The sequence below is a fragment of the Eubalaena glacialis genome, chromosome 2 (genome assembly GCF_028564815.1).
Source record: "Eubalaena glacialis isolate mEubGla1 chromosome 2, mEubGla1.1.hap2.+ XY, whole genome shotgun sequence".
In the NCBI taxonomy this organism is placed as follows: domain Eukaryota; kingdom Metazoa; phylum Chordata; class Mammalia; order Artiodactyla; family Balaenidae; genus Eubalaena; species Eubalaena glacialis.
The window spans coordinates 52,918,911-52,939,208 of record NC_083717.1 but is presented as its reverse complement, the minus strand read 5'-3'; the positions used below and the strand labels follow the sequence as shown (position 1 = coordinate 52,939,208).

General features: G+C 39.5%; 1 protein-coding gene across 1 annotated transcript in view; it reads left to right on the top strand.

Annotated features, from left to right (window-relative positions):
• The window catches only part of GABRG3 (gamma-aminobutyric acid type A receptor subunit gamma3), a 552,571-nt gene that overhangs the window by 424,118 nt on the left and 108,155 nt on the right, over positions 1-20,298 (top strand). Inside the window, exons 4-5 of the mRNA XM_061181827.1 lie at positions 10,814-11,034; positions 13,060-13,142. Coding sequence (XP_061037810.1) covers positions 10,814-11,034; positions 13,060-13,142 — 304 coding nt within the window. The remainder of the gene's footprint in view (positions 1-10,813; positions 11,035-13,059; positions 13,143-20,298) is intronic.

Genomic DNA, 20,298 nt, shown 5'->3' with positions numbered 1-20,298 from the left:
AGAAATGGAAATAAAAACAAAATTTCAAAAATGGGACATAAGGAAACTTAAAAGCTTTTGCACAGCAAAGGAAACTATAAACAAGATGAAAAGACAACCTTCAGAATGGGAGAAAATATTTGCAAAGGAAGCAACTGAGAAAGTATTAATCTCCAAAATATACAAGCAGTTCATGCAGCTCAATATCAAAAAAAAACCAAACAGTGCAATACAAAAATGGGCAGAAGACATAAATAGACATTTCTCAAAGAAGATATACAGATTGCCAACAAACACACGAAAGGATGTTGAACATCACTAATCATTAGAGAAATGCAAATCAAAACTGCAATGAGGTATCACCTCACACCAGTCAGAATGGCCATATCATCAAAAAATCTACAAAAAGTAAATGCTGGAGAGGGTGTGGAGAAAAGGTAACCCTGTTGCAGTGTTGGTGGGAATGTAAGTTGATACAGCCACTATGGAGAACAGTATGGAGGTTCCTTAGAAAACTAAAACTAGTACTACCATACGACCCAGCAAGCCCACTACTGGGCCTATACCCTGAGAAACCATAATTCAAAAAGAATCCTGTACCACAATGTTCACTGCAGCTCAATTTACAATAGCCAGGACATGGAAGCAACCTAAGTATCCATCAACAGAGGAATGGATAAAGAAGATGTGGCACATATACACAATGGGATATTACTCAGCCATAAAAAGAAACAAAATTGAGTTGTATGTAGTGAGATAGATGGACCGAGAGTGTGTCCTACAGAGTGATGTCAGTCAGAAAGAGAAAAACAGATTCCGTATGCTAACACATATATATGGAGTTAAAAAAAATTGTTCTGAAGAACATAGGGGCAGGACAGGAATAAAAACGTAGGTGTAGAGAATTGACTTGAGGACACAGGGAGGGGGAAGGGTAAGCTGGGACGAAATGATAGAGTGGCATTGACCCATATACTTTACCAAATGTAAAATAGATAGCTAGTGGGAAGCAGCCGCATATTACTGGGAGATCAACTCCGTGCTTTGTGACCACCTAGAGGGGTGGGTTAGGGAAGATGGGAGGGAGACGCAAGAGGGGGAGACATGGGGATATATGTATGCATATAGCAGATTCACTTTGTTATACAGCAGAAAGTAACACAACATTGTAAAGCAATTATACTCCAGTAAAGATGTTTTTTTAAAAAAGTACCACAGACCCAGTGGCTTAAAGAAAAGAAATATATATTCTCATTGTCTGGGGGCTAGAAGTCTAAGATCCAGGTGTTGGCAGGGTTGGTTTATCCTGAGGCCCTCTCCTTGGCTGGCAGACGGCCGCCTTCTCCCTTTATCCCCACATGCTTTTCCTTCTGTGTGTGTCTCTCTTCTCAAAAATACACAAGTCAAATTGGATTAGAGCCCACCCATATGGCCTCATTTTAATGTAATCATCTCTTGAAAGGCCCTGTGTCAAAGTACAATCACATTCTGGGGCACTGGGGGTTACTACTTTAATACACAGATTTGAGGAGAACACAGTTCAGCCCATAATAGTCTCCTTGAATTTTCCATAGCCACCTCTTCACACACCTCTGTGATGGGCTCCTGCCTGTTTGGAAAGGAACCAGGAACATGGAGTTTTCCCTTAGAATGTGTGAGCACAGAGGGACCTAGAATTCAACAGTGTGGGTGAAGCAAAATAATGTTCTCTGTTGCCTCCTACCCTACAGAGGTGGGAGGACAAGAAGATTTGTTCTCCAAAGTGGGCACATCGGCTGAAGCAGAGAAGGAATGGGGTCGTGGGAGACTGCTGTGTCTCGGGGGCTGGGTGTGACCTGGTCTGCTCAGAAGGATATGCTCAGCAGGTGTCCTGGGGCACGTTGGTCAGGCAGTGTTTTGTGGCCACCCTGGAGAGGGGAGGGAGAACAGGGCCCTTTCTCTATTTGGGAACCCACTAGATTCCCTTGGGATGGACTCTCACTGAAAGGGCACAGGCATTTGGAGGCTGAGCCCCCAGACACAAGTCACCACCTCATACTTAAAAGTACACAGCAGGCAGGCAGCACATCACTCTTCCATGTGGTGAGTGGCAGTAGCTCCCAGCCCAGACTACAGAATTATAGTCATGTTTTAACTGGCAGGTTTATAATTAAGGCCTCGGATCTTTGCTGATTGGTGGAACTCTGGTAGTCAAGAAAGTGCTCTTAAATGATGCTGCTTTCTCGGTACCGGGGGGAGTATTGGTGATATGGACAAGGATCGAGGGACCACGTGACAGTGCTATGTGCTCAACATGCAGACAACTGTGAGCTATTCCAATGAAAGACACAAGGCGTTCACATCAGGAGAAGAAAGTAATATTATGAAGAAAGGCTACAGCCAAACGTGTAAAGCTAAGGAGCCTGGGGCTTTTCTGGCGGCGCAGTGGTTGGGAATCTGCCTGCCAGTGCAGGGAACACGAGTTCGATCCCTGGTCTGGGAAGATCCCACATGCCGCGGAGCAACTGGGCCCGTGAGCCACAATTACTGAGCCTGCGCATCTGAAGCCTGTGCTTCCCAACAAAAGAGGCCACGATAGTGAGAGGCCCGCGCACCGCAATGAAGAGTGGCCCCCACTTGCCACAACGAGAGAAAGCCCTCGCCTAGAAACGAAGACCCAAAACAGCCATTAAAAAAAAAAAAAAGCTAAGGAGCCATGACTCAGGGAGTTGGGAGATGGGAGGACTGAGAGATGAGAGGGTTTCCAGGTTTGGGGACAGCACGGGTGGAACGGGGAGGATGAGGGTGTGTGCAGAGTATCTTGTCACATCGGGAACAGATGGCTGTGGTAAGGGGTGTGTTTACAAGGAATCAGATGGTCAGCTTGGGTTATAAAGAAAAGAGCCCTAAGTATCATGCAAAGGAGTTTAAACTAATTCTTAGACTTAGAGTAGCCATTGTATGCTTTTGAGTAGCAGTGGTAGTTGGAGAATATAACATCCAATGGAATGCTTTAATATGAAAGACAAGTTTAATCTGAAAGCAGTAAATATATAGCTGAATTCCAGAGGAAGGACAGCTATTCAAGAGAGGGAATGTTGAAAAGGCGAGCAGGCAGATGTGGAAAATGTTTACAGTATGTAAGAGAGGAGCCTGCTTCCACATGTGTGCCCTTTCCACCCTTCTTATGCCCCTGCTAGTCCTCCATCCATTTCCCACTCTCCCCTGCACTGCTTCCCATCACAGGGGGCTGATTCCAAAGCCTGCCTTTCCAGGTCCCTCTTCACCTAGCCTCCTGCTGGGTTCAGCCAACCTGAGACACTTGGGAGATAAGGGCAGAAGGGAGGGAGATTTCCCTCCTATTCTTTTGACTGCTAGCATCATCTCCAACAGCAGCTGTGTCTCCTCCATATCCTTGCTCATCCTGGATTGTGTCCACTTGACATCCACAAGCGAATTCTGGCCCAGATCCACGAACACCATGTGGTCCATTGGGTCTTCCCAATTTGCATCATGCTTGCAAAATTTAAGCCTCAGAGCTCCTCCCTTGCAGAAGCTCTTTCCCAGGCCCAGGGAAGGTCATAGCAGTGGTGAAATTTGCAAATGCAAAGCATTTTAAATACTACTGCTATACCTTTCTCCTCTGATTCCCCCATTACAAGTTCCTCCTGTTGGGTGCAGGTAATTGTGGCCCCTAAGGGGGAGGTGGGGCTGGGGAAGCTTTCAAGCTGTAGTTAATGGGTTAGGGTTCCCTACAACTTCCATATACTGTGATGTTCACGGGATGAGCAAGGCCCAAGCTCTAACCCAGAGTGATTGTTTCTCAAGGTCCAGGACTCCCGAAGTATGGGTGGCTTGGAGGAAATTCCTAGAGCCCAAGTTCAAATGCAGAATCCCCAAACTTTATATAAAAGAAACTTGAGGCTTTTTCCCATTTAGCAGAATCCCAATTATGCATATGATATTTCCAATAATGAATTGTGAGTTGAAGTAAACTTTAAAAACATCTATTAATGATAAAATATTTTGTTTCATTATACCAGAGGAAGTAATAATTTTTATTCTCTCTCTCTAAAAAACTATCATAAAACATTGTCATAGAAAGGTGTGACCAGAGAGCAAGCAAGCAAAAGATATAGGACTTGTGAGTATGATGAAAGTGGGCCTGTTAGCAAATAAAAATAAAATCTATTTTTCCCAGATTTTGTGATTTATTTTTTTGGCATTTGCAATTTTTGAGTATTTATGTTTTTTTCCTCATTCAAAATAAATGTATATATTTTATTTAATATTTTATTTATATATTTATATATTCTTTTCTTAAAAACGGCCCTAGTTTACATTAGTATCAGGTGACAAGTCCTGGACCTGCTCAGGAGGGCACCAAGTTTCCCTGTTGCATCTTGAGGTTACCTGGTTTTCTGATGCTCCTACGGGTGATCCTTGTAACAAATACTTTTCACAACTCACCCTCCCTGAATTGGTCTCACTCTTCTCAGCTTTGATACAGTCCTCCCTGATGGATACACCCATCACCTGTCCACTTTCTGCCCACTGGTTCCAGGACCAGATGGGAGGCCTGGTCCCTGCAGAGCCCTCTGCACCACCCGTGTGGGCCTTTCTGGCTTCCTGGAAGCTGCGCTCATATTGCCTGGGTGCCAGGTGGGGCATCACACCCTCTCCACATGCTGTGGGCCCAAGCTCCTGCAGGCAATGATATTGCATCTGGCTTTATATAAACCTAGCCTCATACCCAGCACAGAGTAGGGCTTACATGTTGGAGTGGGTGAATAGCTTCCAAATACTGGAGGAGCCTGGGGTTGGTGGGAAGGATGTTCAGGGAACTCAATGGTGCAAACAGGGCAGGTGCAGCCCCTGGAGACTGAAGATCTGGAGGTAGGGCTGGAGCAGGTATCTGGGGGAGAAATGGAGGGCAGCTGTAAAGCCTTGTTTCCTATGATGAATTTGAGGAAGTAACACCAAAAATATATATTATGCTTCCATACCTCATCATGAAGAAATAAAAATCATTTTATTCTAATCATCATTACATATTATACATTTTTAACTAAGGCATTTGAACAAAGTCTAATCAGCATGGGCCTGTAATTTCCATTTTATAAAGAAAACTGCCAGTGACATCGAATACTAAAGGATTTTTCTGTCACGTTCCAGGCTATGTCCTGACGTGCTGGGACAGAGGGAGAGCGCCTGTGCCCCGCAGTGTTTGTCTCCTGTATCCTTCTGTCTCCAAGTCCCTGTCCTTTATTAATCTATCATCTTTCCATATGGCCCTCTTCTTTACTAAAGGAAAGGAAAAACTTTGTAGTGTTTTAGAAATTACAGAGAGATAGAATGAAGAATCATAATTTTTCTTCTGTTTTGTTAAAATGCTCCACATGCTGCTGGCCTACTTAGGAATCATTGAGCCCTCCAGTTATTAAAACAAATTATCAGCATAGGCTCTCCACAACATGAAGGATTAAGTTGGGAATGTTGCACATTTTTCACCTGTTGCATTTATTAGTATTTCAGACACATTAATTTCACAGCAATTTATGAATTATATAAAATGTTTTAGATAAACATGTAAGAATGAATTTTTTTTCCTCTGCAGGAAAGATGATTAATGCAGTTACAAAGAAAGTTTATGAGAGACATAAAAATATTACTTTGTGGGTGGGAAGTGCTTCTCCAACATTTAGTCAAATGTAGACACAATAAAACATCCACACCAGGCACCACCCACACCATCCGCATTCTGTCCTCTTGAGTTGGAGTTTGTGGCAGGACTTCAGAATAAAGAGAAAATCCCTCCAAACCCTGCAGACCCTTCCTCAGGGCATCATGGTGTGACCCCTTTCCTTACAGAAAAATAGTTCCCTTACAGAAAAATTACTTTCAGTATTGAAAAGCTAACTCCAGGCAGGGATGTGGAAATATAAAATGTAAGTGGTGGAAGCGTTCTTATATTTAACCTAACCCATCTCTCCCATTTTACAGAGGAAGAATCAAAGGCCAAGGAAGGTGAATAATCTCACAGTTTGTAAACAGAGCAAAAGTGGACTGGATGTCCACACCGGGGTTCTTTCTTCACGTCCTGGTGGTGGTTCCCATATCTGATAACTAGATTGCAGCTGCTGCAGCTGCTCTCACTCACATCCAGGAAAGCAGATTTCTTTAAAACTTTGTTAACATATAGTTTATTGACAGTGTTGTGTTAGTTTCAGAAGTACGGCAAAGTGATTTGGCTACATATATGTGTATATATATAGGTATGTACATATATATGTCCTTTTTTACATTCTCTTCCATTATAGTTTATTACAAGATATTGAGTATAATTCCCAGTGTTATAAAGTAGGTCCTTGTTATTATTTTATATATAGTAGTGTGTGTACGTTAATCTCAACCTCCTAATTTAGCCCTTCCCCACCCCTGCTTTGGTAACAATAAGTTTGTTTACTATGTCTGTGAGTCTGTTCTGCTTTGTAAATAAGTTCATTTGTATCCTTTTTCGGTTCCACATATAAATGATATGATATGATATTTGTGTTTCTCTGGCTTATTTCACTTAGTGTGATAATTTCTAGGTCCATCTATGTTACTGTAAATGGCATTTTTTTATGGCTGAGTAATATTCCATTGTGTGTGTGTGTGTGTGTGTGTGTGTGTGTGTACATACATCACATCTTCTTTATCCATTCACCTGTCACTGGAGGTTTAAGTTATTTCCATGTCTTGAACACTGGGGTGCATGTATCTTTTTGAATTATGGTTTTCTCCAGATACATGCCCAGGAGTGGGATTGCTGGATCAAATGGTAGTTCTATTTTTATTTTTTTACGAATCTCCATACTGTTCTCCATAGTGGCTACACCAATTTACATACCACCAACAGTGTAGGAGGAGTCCCTTTTTTCCTGGGAAGAAGATTTTGACTATATAGTTTGGCACAATTGGTACTTAGCAGCTGTGTGACTTGATGAAAGTTACTTAACCTCTCAGGCCTCATTTTACCCCCTAGCAGAAAATCATTATTGTCTCTGTCTCAATAGTCAGTGCCTGGTGTGTACAAAAACATCTGTGCTTCATTGGAGAGACTTTAGGTAATGCTGCCTAGCTTGCTAATACGATTTACCCATCTCAGATGTGCATTTTAAAACGTACTGTGAAGGGACATAAATGGGGATGGAAAGCAGAGAAGATAGGTAGGGAAAGGGTGTAAAGAGAAGGACTATTTGGTCGTCAGGAGACTTCTTGATTTGTCATTTTTAAACAATAAAAAGACCCACTTGGAAATTTTTACTTGGAGTCCTTTGGTAACTTTGGCAAAATTATTGAAGTTTTCTGTGTTTCAATATCCCTGATATAATAGAGCGATTTTAAAAAATCTGGTTGGCTTTAGAATCTTTCTAGGGGCCTTTACAGAAAACAGTCTTTACTGGCTATCATTGCCCACATGATTGGTGGGCCTTGACCCTGTTGAGGAGAATATCTTTATCTTTCTCTCCTTATTCCTTTACCCAATAAACCAGTGTTAAAGGAAAAAAGGAAGTAATTCGTATGGGTACCTATATGTGCCGTACCGGCTATTCTCACATCCTGAATTTTATTTAAAGTTTTGAGTGTGTTCTCATGTTCTCTGTGCAAATATAGTCTATTTCATAGTCAGCAATCATCCTTACTTGGCTAAAATCTTGCCATCAAGGAGGTAAGGGGTCTGCTCCCCTGCCCCATTCAGCTGAATCTGTACCACAGCATTGTTCCTGCTTCTCAGGAGTGTCTTCTTTGACTTTCCTGCTTCCTGTGTTCAGGACCCTGGGAAGGGAGGCCTATCTGCCCAGCTCACTCCTGTACCTCACTGAGGTCTTGTTCTAAGTCACATTCTCAGTGAGGATCGCAGCCCCCGCCCCTGCATCCCACTCTCTCTACCTTTTGCACCTACAATACATGTCTGGTTGAATCATGTGGACACTGATCATGTGGGCACAGTCTCTCAGGGCCTAAAAAACGAGCATGTGAATCTATCATGTGCCCACAAGGAGGGATGCTGCAATACCTGGTGAATAGTACCAATGACCACCATGATCTGTCTTTAGCTGCCAAGTGTTTTGTTTGTCTCTCCCTCATCAGGACAGAGACACTCCTCCCTTCTTCAATTGAGGTAACCTCAAAGGTCCACCCAGTCCCATCCCCTACGTCATGGTTACCTACATGTGTATTAGTCTTCACATCAAGTTTGCACATGGCTTTCCTTGATCCACCAACCTCTAAACTGAAAAGAAAAGCTGTCTAACCCACACCCACATATACAATATAGCTACAAGGATGAAGAAAGGCCAGGATAATCACAATCAACCCATTAGTTTGCAGCAATTCTGAGACCCCAGTGGGCAGATCCTGAGTGGGCTCTTTTCCCTGGGAACAGAGTGTCTTTGATTACGTTTTAACTCTCCTCCCAGAGTTGGGCTCCTAAGGACTCTTCTCGTTGGCTCTTGACTCCATTGTCTGGGAGTTTTCCTTTTCCATTAACTGTTCTGGCCATGGGAAAGTTAACATTGGAGAATAAGCCTCCTTTGGGGTCCAGTCAGCTTTTCCAGGCCACGGTCTACCCATTACAGAAAAAAATGCAAGAGTACATCTAAGTCTCAAATAGTCACAGATATTTTTTCCTGACGAGGTTCCTTTGGCAGTAGAACTCTCTCAAAACCTAGCCAGCCTCTTACCTTATAGGCCAGTTTAACAGGTGCATAGATCTTGTGTCAACACGATTCCAAGAGCCATGCTATGCCTTTGTTTTTAATGCCACTGCCTCTACCCAACACTTTGCTTTCACTCTCACCTTTACTTTTTCTCTTAAATTAAGTACAGACACCTTGGTCCCATCAGTCTTCAGTAGAAGAGTCATATATTAGTCGCTTGTCCTTGGAGCCATAATTGCACAATTAAAGATTTTGCATCATGACAACCCATTTAGAGATTTTTAGCAATGGGTCTGATTATTTCTGCAAAGGTGAGTTTCAACAGGCTTTTAACAGTCAAAGCATTTCTTGAGTCTTTGATTTACTGATAGGGTGAGAAGCATTTGCTTCTTCCATTCTTACAAGAATCAGTGTTTGTTTTATCTTTCTTTCCTCTTTTATCAACTAAAGAAAAACACACAACCTAAAAGTTGCAAGTTATTATTTGGGGATCTTACTGAAGACTTAAGCCTGGGAGACAGCCTCTCAGATAGCTCTGAGGAACTGCTCTGAAGAGTTAAGGGAGAAGCCAGGATACACAGATTTTTGCTGGGAAAAAATGTAGTCAAACATCAAAAGATCGTTGTTAATTACAAAGAACAGATATCTCAAGTTAATGATTTTGGTGCTTTTCTATGTATGGGAAGATGTAAGAATCTAGGTTCATTGACATTATTCCTTACATTGCATTATAACTATCTAGGGCCAGTTTCCAAAGCACAAAATACTTCCTGTTTTTCTCCATCCTGAATTCCCCTCAGGGCACACCACTGCAGGGGCTGATGGCTTGGTCCTTGTAGAACTGGAAATTGGGGAAACATTCTTTGCTTACTGGAATGGCAGGCAACAGTCCCTGTTCATACTTTCATACAACTGCTTTCAAACTGGCCAATTATCCGCTGACATAATTTCTTTCTTGTGTTAACTTACCAAGCATAGTCAATAGCAGTCAATACATCAGACGTGTTACGTTTTTTCACCTTAATTGTCTGTTTAAGGCCTGTTTTCCCTGACTGGAATATAAGCCCCGTGAAGGCATGGGTTTTTCCTGTTGGCACACTTCTGGGCCTTCGATGGTTTTTCAGGGCCTGACATAGTGCAACAAAGAGATGATGAATGAGGGGATAAGTTAATAAAAGGCTGGATTTGGTCTGTTGAATTACATGTGTCAGAAAAGTTCTTTAAACCAGAAACTCAATGAAAAGGATAAATATGGGATTTGTTGAGAATTAGTGAACTCTGTAAAAGTAATTCATTTTTAATATCTAATATGTAAAGAAACTATGAAAGATATTAAAATCACTAACAATCTGCCTCTAAATCCTCCTTACTATGGACCTAAAGCTAATCCTTTAAACTGTGATTATGGGAGGAGCCTCTGAGGTGGTCCAGACTCGAGACATTTCTCTATGTCTCACAGTGACATCAGCCTCATCCTGTATCTAAATGCTGTGAATACTGGGGTTGCTTCCAGTTACAGAAGTAATTTGAGTGCCATCAGTCTTCTTTTTGGAATCAGCATTCGGCTTGGTGTCTATCAGCTGTATTTTTTTGTCATTGCTTATTTTTTACTTTTTGATTTGTGTTATTTGATAAGGCTCTTGAGTGAAAATGATAATTATTATTATATGAGCTAATACTTTAACATTTGTTTTATGCCAGGCACTAGAGATTTTTAGTTAACTATTTATTTCCTTCCATATAACCCCCTTAGGAGGTAGGCGCTACTATTCTACTCACTTTACAGATTAGAGAATGGTAGATTTTGCTACCTGCCAGAGCTTGGACTTAAGAATATAGGAGGGTCTGCATCTATGTTCTGAATTGTATTCTGCTGCCTCTTAGCCTCTCACCACACTCTGTGTGTTTATTACAATTTATTGTTTACAGAACATTTTCACGTATGTTATCACACTGTTGACAAATAATATCAGTTACCTTTATTGAATGTCCATCACGTTGATCCAGACACAGTGTTAGGCACTAACGGAAAGGGATGTGGGCAGGTGAGGGTGCACACATAAGGAGAACCATACTCCTGAGAAAGAAAACAAAGCCTGCAGAAAATCTACTAATAGAAATGTCTTGCCCCTCCTTTTGCTCTGTTTCAGGAATACCAAATTGATATATTTTTTGCCCAGACCTGGACCGACAGTCGCCTTCGGTTCAACAGCACAATGAAAATACTTACTCTGAACAGCAACATGGTGGGGTTAATATGGATTCCAGATACGATATTCCGCAATTCCAAAACTGCAGAGGCTCACTGGATCACCACCCCCAATCAGCTCCTCAGAATTTGGAATGATGGGAAAATCCTTTACACTTTAAGGTGAGATGCTACTGATGGTCTGATATTGGGTACTTTAATTTAGATCACTGTAGGAATGGGACCCTATTTTTCATTGCTAAGTTCTATCACTTCTCATGTTCAACATGCTACTGGGTCTTGAAGAAGTTTTTCCTAATCCCATGTTGTGTAAAAATAAAGACATACAAATGATCTGTAATGGATATAAACGCCTTCCTTCATCAGAATCCATTTCTGCTGTAAGAGGGCTGTGGAAATTATCTTTAATATGTTTAACCGCAGGACCATTCAACTAAGAAAATAAAGATGTCTTAGTGTACTAATTGACACGTAATTATAGCCAAATTTGAGACCACAAGGAACAAAAGAATACAGAGGGTTTTCCCTAATGCATCCTTAATGGAAGTGGCAGCTACCATGTAATGAGTCCTCCTGGGGGCCAGGCTGTCCTCACAGAATCCCAGCAAAATAAGAGGGGCTGTGTTTGAAAGATGTGAATAGAACTGCCTGCCCAAAGTCTCCATCGGGAACTAGTGTTACCCGGGTTTGAACCTAGGTCTGTATCTCTCAAGAGTCTCTCCGCTAGGGTGATCTGAGTCTAACTGAACACATGGCTGAAACATTCCATAGAATGCCCAGCACCTAAGCCAGTCTTTCTGCCCACCCAGCGTTGGGATCAAGGACAGTGACGTCTGGACCCTGCTCTCCCAGCATCTGAGCCCTCTCAAGAACACTGGACTGAGTGCCTTGTGCTGATTATCTCTGTCTCACTGGCTTTGCTGCTTTACAGGTGCTTCCTGCACCTCCTGTCCTGCTCCTGACACAGCCTCTCCTCATTCTGCTCCTCCTGCCTTAGGAATTCCCCATCACTTTACCCACTTTCCACTTGCCTGCTGACTTAGCTCATCCATTCCTAAGACTTTAAAAGCCATATCCACGCAGAGGATTCATTTCCACATTCATTTCCAACCCCAAACTTCCCTTCTGGGCACCAGATTCTAGGAGCCATCTGCCTGTGTGTACCTCGTCATGAAAGCCTAAAAGGCATTTTGATTCAGCACGCTGCAGGGGAATGTCGTTTCTCTAATACCTCTGACCAGGCCCCTGTGTCCTCCTGGCTCGGTGAATACCACCGGCAGCCCCTGAACACACCTGCCTCCTCCCACATCCAGTATCAGGAGCTTTTAATTGCAAGTGATTTGTGGCCATAAGGAGAAATCTGTAATTCATATGGTAAACACGTATTTGTAGCAGAGATAAAGGCACAGATTAATATCAGAATAAGCAGACGATTAAAGAATTTTAAAGTTTCATGGAAATATTTATGTGGGCAGCTTGGGACCAGCAACAAATTAAAAGCCACAACAGGGAACTCTGCTGATGAGTTAGTTACATTTGGAGAACAGGAGTTTGTAATAGCTATTTCCTCATCAATTCTTAAAGGAATATAAATGAGACTCTGAAATGAAGGTGAGCTTCAGCAAACCAAAATAGAGACATGGTCAGTCCTGCGATCCTTTATAGAAACTCTGACCAAAGGAATGTCTGCTTTGAAAAGATGCAATACACACACTTAGTGCAGCCACCACCTGCCTAGTCAAGTAGGGATGTTGGCCAAATATGAAATCTTCCCTACAAGTGGATGAACTTGGTATTATACCTATTTAGTCAAATATACCATTTTCAAAATGGAGGAAATATTTAATTCAGTCAAACAGATTAAAAACAAGGACATATGAAAACAAGAACATATTGTTTTGATTTGTTGCCTCTCTTACTTGGCTTATATTTCTAGACACAGTCAGGAATTTTACTAATGGAAACTTCCTCTGCTTCTGATAGTTAAAAGTAAACCAAAGTAACACAACACAAAAAAACCCAAATGGTATACTGAAAGGATGGTGCCCTACTAAGAGTGAGCTCTATGTGGCCCCTCCAGGCCCCTCCTCCCCACATGGTAGTAACGTGACCGCCCCTGGCCTTGTTTAGGGCCTTTGTTGGATTGTCGCTGGCTGGCCACAAGAGTGATGCTTGGCTCCCCCACAGGCTCACCATAAATGCAGAATGCCAGCTGCAGCTGCACAACTTCCCCATGGATGAGCACTCCTGCCCGCTGATATTCTCCAGCTGTGAGTACTGACTTGGGGTATAACTGCTGGGTAAATGATTGTCTAGCCTATGCTGATTTCTAGCAAAGAGTCACATGATCGATTATAGCATCACTATACAACCAGAGAAAATGGATAACGGTTTTGGTCTGGGCCACCTGGGTATATTCACTCCAGACTTTGTTACATGGGACCCATGTTATAAAATAGGTAGCTTTGATAAATCCTTGAACAACTTAACCATTTTGTTATAATATTAAAGAACTCAGAAATTGATGAACAGTTGACTTACCAAAGACACTTATGCTAATTATTTGGACATATACAGAATTTGTTTGCAATAATTTTATGCTTAATATCATCTTCAAGTCGGGTGGTTTGTTTTCAAAATAAAAAGATAAAGTTTTTACTTAAATATATTTATATTTGTCTCATTACACTATAATAGGATGTAATTGTTCATAGTATTATATTTTCCAGTATTTTACATAGGATTGATACTAGAGCTAACAAGTAATCATTTACAAATTCTTAAAGACAATATCTAATGCTTAGTACAAGGCTGCAAATGCAATATCAAATTTATTCGCTTATAAAGTTTTAAAGTAAAGGTTAATATAGAAATATATCTGTAGAATTTATGATAGTTCATTTAAAATATATTGACCACAACTTCTTAAGTATGACTCATAAGAATTCAACTAACTTCATTGACTATCTTTAAAACTGCATATGGGGCATGACAAACAAATGTGACGAAGTCTCAGGCAGAAGGTTTTGTGGCTTTCTTCACTATACATTAGAGTGAAAAGACAGAAATGAAATAATGGATAAACACAATTTACAGTTCATTTTAAATTCAGAAAAAGACAAGAGAGAAAGCAAAATTTCACCTAGGGATAAATTTAACCAAGGAGGTTAAAGACCTGTATATTGAAAACTAAAACATGTTAATGAAATAACTTGAAGAAAACACAAATAAATGGAAAAATATTCTATGCTCATGTATTAGAAGAATTAATATTTTTAAAATTTCCATACTACCTAAAGCAATCTACAGATTTAATGCAATCTTTATCAAAATTCATTTGGCATTTTAAAGAAATAAAACAAATAATCCTAAAATCTGTACGAAACCACACAAGCACAAACACACACACAAACTTGAATAGCCCAAGCCATCTTGAGAAAGAAGAAAAAATTTGCAAGTGTCACAGTCCCTGACTTGAAACTATACTACAAAGCTAGAGTCACCAAAACAGTGTGGCACTAGCATAAAAACAGACATATGGATCACTGGAAAAGAAGAGGGAGACAAGAAATAAATCCACATATACGTGGTCAATTAATTTACCACAAAGGAGACAAGAATATATACAATGAAGAAAGGACAGCCTCTTTGATAAATGGTGTTGGGAAAACAGGCCAGTCACATGCAAGAGAATTCAATTCAACCACTCTCTTGCACCATACACAAAAATTAATTCAAAAGAGATTAAAAACTTGAACATAAGACCTGAAATCATAAAACTCCTAGAAGAAAACATAGGCAATAAACTCCTTGACATAGATCTTGGTTGGTGATGACTTGTTTAATCTGACACAAGCGAAAGCAACAAAAGCAAAAATAAACAAATGGAACTACATATCATACTAAAAAGCTTCTAAACAGCAAAGGAAACTGTCAACAAAATGGAAAGGCAACTTACTGAATGGGGGAAAATATTTGCAAATCATATATCTGAAAAGGGACTAGTATCCAAAATATTTACAGAATTCATACAACTCAAAAGCAAAAAAATTTTTTTTGATTAAAAAATGGTCAGAAGATCTAAAAAGACACTTTTTTCCAAAGAAGACATGCAGATGGCCAACAGGTAGATGGAAAGATGTTAAACATCATTAGTCATTGGGGAAATGCAAATCAAAAAAACAATGAGATATCATCTCACACCTGTCAGAATGGCCATCATCAAGAAACTACAAATAAATGCTGGAGAGGGTGTGGAGAAAAGGTTACTCTGTTTCACTTTTGGTGGGAATGTAAATTGTTACAGCCAGTATGGAGAACAGCATGGAGGTTCCTTAAAAACTAAAAATAGAACTACCATACAACCCAGCAATCCCACTACTGGGCATATACTATGAGAAAACCATAATTCAAAAAGAGTCATGTATCGCGATATTCATTGCAGCTCTGTTTACAATAGCCAGGAGATGGAGGCAATCTAAATTTCCATTGATGGATGAATGAATAAAGAAGATGTGGCACATATATACAATGGAATATTATTCAGCCATTAAAAGAAATGAAATTATTTGTAGTGAGGTGGATGGACCTAGAGTTGGTCATACAGCGTGAAGTAAGTAAGAAAGAGAAAAACAAATACAGTATGCTAACACATATATTTGGAATCAAAAAAATTGTTCTGAAGAAGCCAGGGGCATGACAAGAATAAAGATGCACATGTAGAGAATGTATTTGAGGACATGGGGAGGGGAAGGTAAGCTGGGACGATTTGAGAGAGTGGCATGGACATATATACACTACCAAATGTAAAATAGATAGTAAGTGGAAAATACTCCAATAGAACAGGCAGATCAGCCTAGTGCTCTGTGAGCTCCTACAGGGGTGGGATAGGGAGGGTGGGAGGTAGACATAAAAGGGAGGAGATAATGGCTTATATGTATATGTATAGCTGATTCACTTTGTTATAAAGCAGAAACTAATACACCATTGTAAAGCAATTATACTCCAAGAAAGATGTTTAAAAATAAAAACGAAAAGATTTCTTTGGCTATTGGGGCTATTTTCTGTTTCCATATAATTGGCTATTGGGTTCTTTTCTATTTCCATACAAATTGTGAAATTTTTTAATTTAGTTCTGTGAAAAATGCCATTGGTAGTCTGATAGGGATTGCATTGAATCTGTAGATTGCTTTGGGTAGCAGAGTCATTTTCACAATGTTGATCCTTCCAATCCAAGAACATGGTATAGCTCTCCATCTATTTGTATCATCTTTAATTTCTTTCATCAGTGTCTTATAATTTTCTGCATACAGGTCTTTTGTCTCCTTAGGTAGGTTTATTCCTAGATATTTTATTCTTTTTGTTGCAATGGTAAACGGGAGCGTTTTCTTAATTTCACTTTCAGATTTTTCGTCATTAGTGTATAGAAATGCAAGATATTTCTGTGCATTAATTTTGTATCCTGCTGCTTTACCAAATTCATTGATTAGCTCTAATAGTTTTCTGGTAGCATCTTTAGGATTCTCTATGTATAGTATCATGTCATCTGCAAACAGTGACAGCTTTACTTCTTCTTTTCCAATTTGGCTTCCTTTTATTTCTTTTTCTTCTCTGATTGCTGTGGCTAACACTTCCAAAACTATGCTGAATAATAGTGGTGAGAGTAAGCAACCTTGTCTTGTTCCTGATCTTAGTGGAAATGGTTTCAGTTTTTCACCATTGAGGACAATGTTGGCTGTGGTTTGTCCTATATGGCCTTATTATGTTGAGGAAAGTTCCCTCTATGCCTACTTTCTGCAGGGCTTTTATCATAAATGGGTGTTGAATTTTGTCGAAAGCTCTCTCTGCATCTATTGAGATGATCATATGGTTTTTCTCCTTCAATTTTTTAATATGGTTTATCACGATTGATTTGCGTATATTGGAGCATCCTTGCATTCCTGGGATAAACCCCACTTGGTCGTGGTGTGTGATATTTTTAATGTCCTGTTAGATTCTGTTCACTAGTATTTGGTTGAGGATTTTTGCGTCTATGTCATCAGAGATATTGGCCTATGGTTTTCTTTTTTTCTGGCATCTATGTCTGCTTTGGTATCAGGGTTATGGTGGTCTCATAAAACTAGTTTGGGTGTGTTCTTCACTCTGCTATATTTTGAAAGAGTTTGAGAATGAGAGTTGTTAACTCCTCTAAATGTTTGATAGAATTCGCCTGTGAATCCATCTTATCCTGGACTCTGTTGGAAGATTTTTGATCACAGTTTATATTTCAGTAGTTGAGATTGGTCTGTTTATATTTTCTATTTCTTCCTGGTTCAGTCTCGAAAGGTTTTGCTTTTCTAAGAATTTTTCCATTTCTTCCAGGTTGTCTATTTTATTGGCATATAGTTGCTTGTAGTAATGTCTCATGATCGTTTGTATTTCTGCAGTGTCAGTTGTTACTTCTCCTTTTTCATTTCTAATTCTGTTGATTTGAGTCTTCTTCCTTTTTCTCTTTATGTGTCTGGCTAATGTTTTATCAATTTTGTTTCTCTTATCAAAGAACCAGCTTTTAGTTTTATTGATATTTGCTATCATTTCCTTCATTTCTTGTTTTTTATTTTGATCTTTATGATTTCTTTCCTTCTGCTAACTTTAGGGACTTTCTTTCTTTCTCTAATTGCTTTAGGTGTAAGGTTAGATTGTTTATTTGAAGTTTTTCTTGTTTCTTGAGGTAAGATTGTATTGCTATAAACTTCCCTCTTAGAACTGCTTTTGCTGCATCCCATAGGTTTTGGGACATCGTGTTTTCATTGTCATTTGTTTCTTGGTATTTTTTGATTTCCTCTTTGAACTCCTCAGTGATCTATTGGTCATTTAGTAGTGTGTTGTTTACCCTCCATGTGTTTGTATTTTTTACATTTTTTTTCCTGTAATTAATATGTAGTCTCATAGCATTGTGGTCAGAAAAGATACATGATACAATATCAATTTTTAAAAATTTACCAAAGCTTGAATTGTGACGCGAGATATGATCTAACCTGGTGAATGTTCCATGAGAAGAAAGTGTATTCTGTTGTTTTTGGATGGAATGTCTTATAAATATCAAAAGTCCCTCTTGTTTAATGTATCATTTAAAGCTTGTGTTTCCTTATTTATTTTCATTTTGGATGATCTGTCCTTTGGTGAAAGTGGGGTGTTAAAGTCTCCTACTATGATTGTGTTACTATTGATTTCCCCTTTTATGGCTGTTAGCATTTGCCTTATGTATTGATGTGCTTCTATGTCGGGTGCATAAATAGTTACAATTGTTATATCTTCTTCTTGGATTTATCCCTTGATCTTTAAGTAATGTCCTTCTTTGTCTCTTGTAAGAGTCTTTATTTTAAAGTCTATTTTGCCTGGTATGAGAATTTCTCCTCCAGCTTTCTTTTGATTTCCATTTGCATGGATCTTTTTCCATCCCCTCACTTTCAGTCTCTGTGTCCCTAGGTCTGAAGTGGGCCTCTTGTAGAAAGCGTATATACAGGTGTTGTTTTTGTATCCATTTAGGCAGTCTATGTGTTTTGGTTTGAGCTTTTAATCCGCTTACATTTAAGGTACTTATCGATATGTATGTTCCTATTACCATTTTCTTAATTATTTTGGATTTGTTTTTGTAGGTCTTTTCATTGTTTTTTTTCCTGCCTAAGGAAGTTCCTTTAGCATTTGTTGTAAAGCTGGTTTGGTGATGCTGAATTCTCTTACCTTTTGTTTGTCTGTAAACATTTAATTTCTCTATCGAATCTAAATGAAATCTTTGCTGGATAAAGTAATCTTGGCTGTAGCTTTTTCCCTTTCATCAACTTAAATATCTCCTACCACTCCGTTCTGGCTTGCAAAATTTCTGCTGAAAATTCAGCTGTTAACCTTTTGGGGATTCCCTTGTATGTTATTTGTTGCCTAACCCTAGCTGCTTTCAATATTTTTTCTTTGTATTTAATTTTTGATAGTTGTTTGATAAATATGTGTTTTGGTTTGTTTCTCCTTAGATTTATCCTGTATGGGACCTCTGCCTTTCCTGGACTTGACTATTTCTTTTCCAGTGTTAGGGAAATTTTCAACTATAATCTCTTCAAAAATTTTCTCAGACCCTTTGTTTTTCTCTTCTTCTGGGACCCCTATAATGTTGGTACTTCTAATGTTGTGTCAGATGTCTCTGAGACTGTCCTTTTTTTTTTTCTTTATTCTGCTCTGTGGTAGTTATTTGCACTATTTTATCTTCCTGGTCACTTATCCGTTCTTCTGCCTCTGTTCTTCTGCTATTGATTCCTTCTAGAGAATTTCAAATTTCATTTATTTTGTTGTTCATTATTCTTTTTCTGCTCTTTAGTTCTTTTAGGTCCTTGTTAAACGTTTCTTGTATTTTCTCCATTCTATTTCCAAGATTTTGGATCATCCTTACTATCATTATTCTGAATTCTTTTTCAGGTAGACTGCCTGTTTCCTCTTCATTTGTTCGGTCTGGTGTGTTTTGGCCCTGCTCCTTCATCTGCTGTGTGTTTTTCTGTCTTCTCATTTTGCTTATCTTACTGTGTTTGGTGTCTCCTTTTCACAGGCTGCTGGTTCGTAGTTCCCGTTGTTTTTGGTTTCTGCTCCCACTGGGTAAGTTTGCCTCTGTGCATTTTGTAGGTTCCCTCGTGGAGGGACTGGTGCCAGTGTTCTAGTCAATGAGGCTGGATCATGTCTTTCTGGGGGACAGGACCACGTCCAGTGGTGTGTTTTGGGGTATCTGTGACATTATTTTGATTTTAGGCAGCCTCTCTGCTAATGAGCAGTGCTGTTCCTGTCTTGCTAGTTGTTTGGCCTAGGGTGTCCAGCACTAGGGCTTACTGGTCGTTGATTGGAGCTGGGTCTTAGCACTGCGACATACATCTCTGGTAGATCTTTCGCTGATTGATATTATTTGTGTCCAAGAGTCCTCTGGTGGTCCAATGTCTTGAACTCAGCTCTCCCACCTCAGAAGCTCAAGCCTGACCCCAGGCTGGCGCACCAAGATCCTGTCAGCCACACGGCTCAGAGAAAAAGAGAAAAAAAGAAAGAAAAAAGTAACAAAATAAAATAAAATATAAAGTTATTAAAATAAAAAATTAAAAAATATTAATTAAATAAAAATATTTTAAAGTAATAAAAAAAAATAGAAGAGAGCAACCAAACCAATAAACAAATCCACCAATGACAACTAGCACTAAAAACTATACTAAAACACACATAAAAATCAGAAACTAGTCAGTCACATACAGCAAACCCTAAGTCTACAGTTGCTCCAAAAGACCACCACCTCAATTTTGGGATGATTCTTTGTTTATTCAAGTATTCCACAGTTGCAGGGTACATCAAGTTCATTGTGGAGATTTAATCCACTTCTCCTGAAGCCACATGGAGAAATTTCCCTTTCTCTTCTTTGTTCAC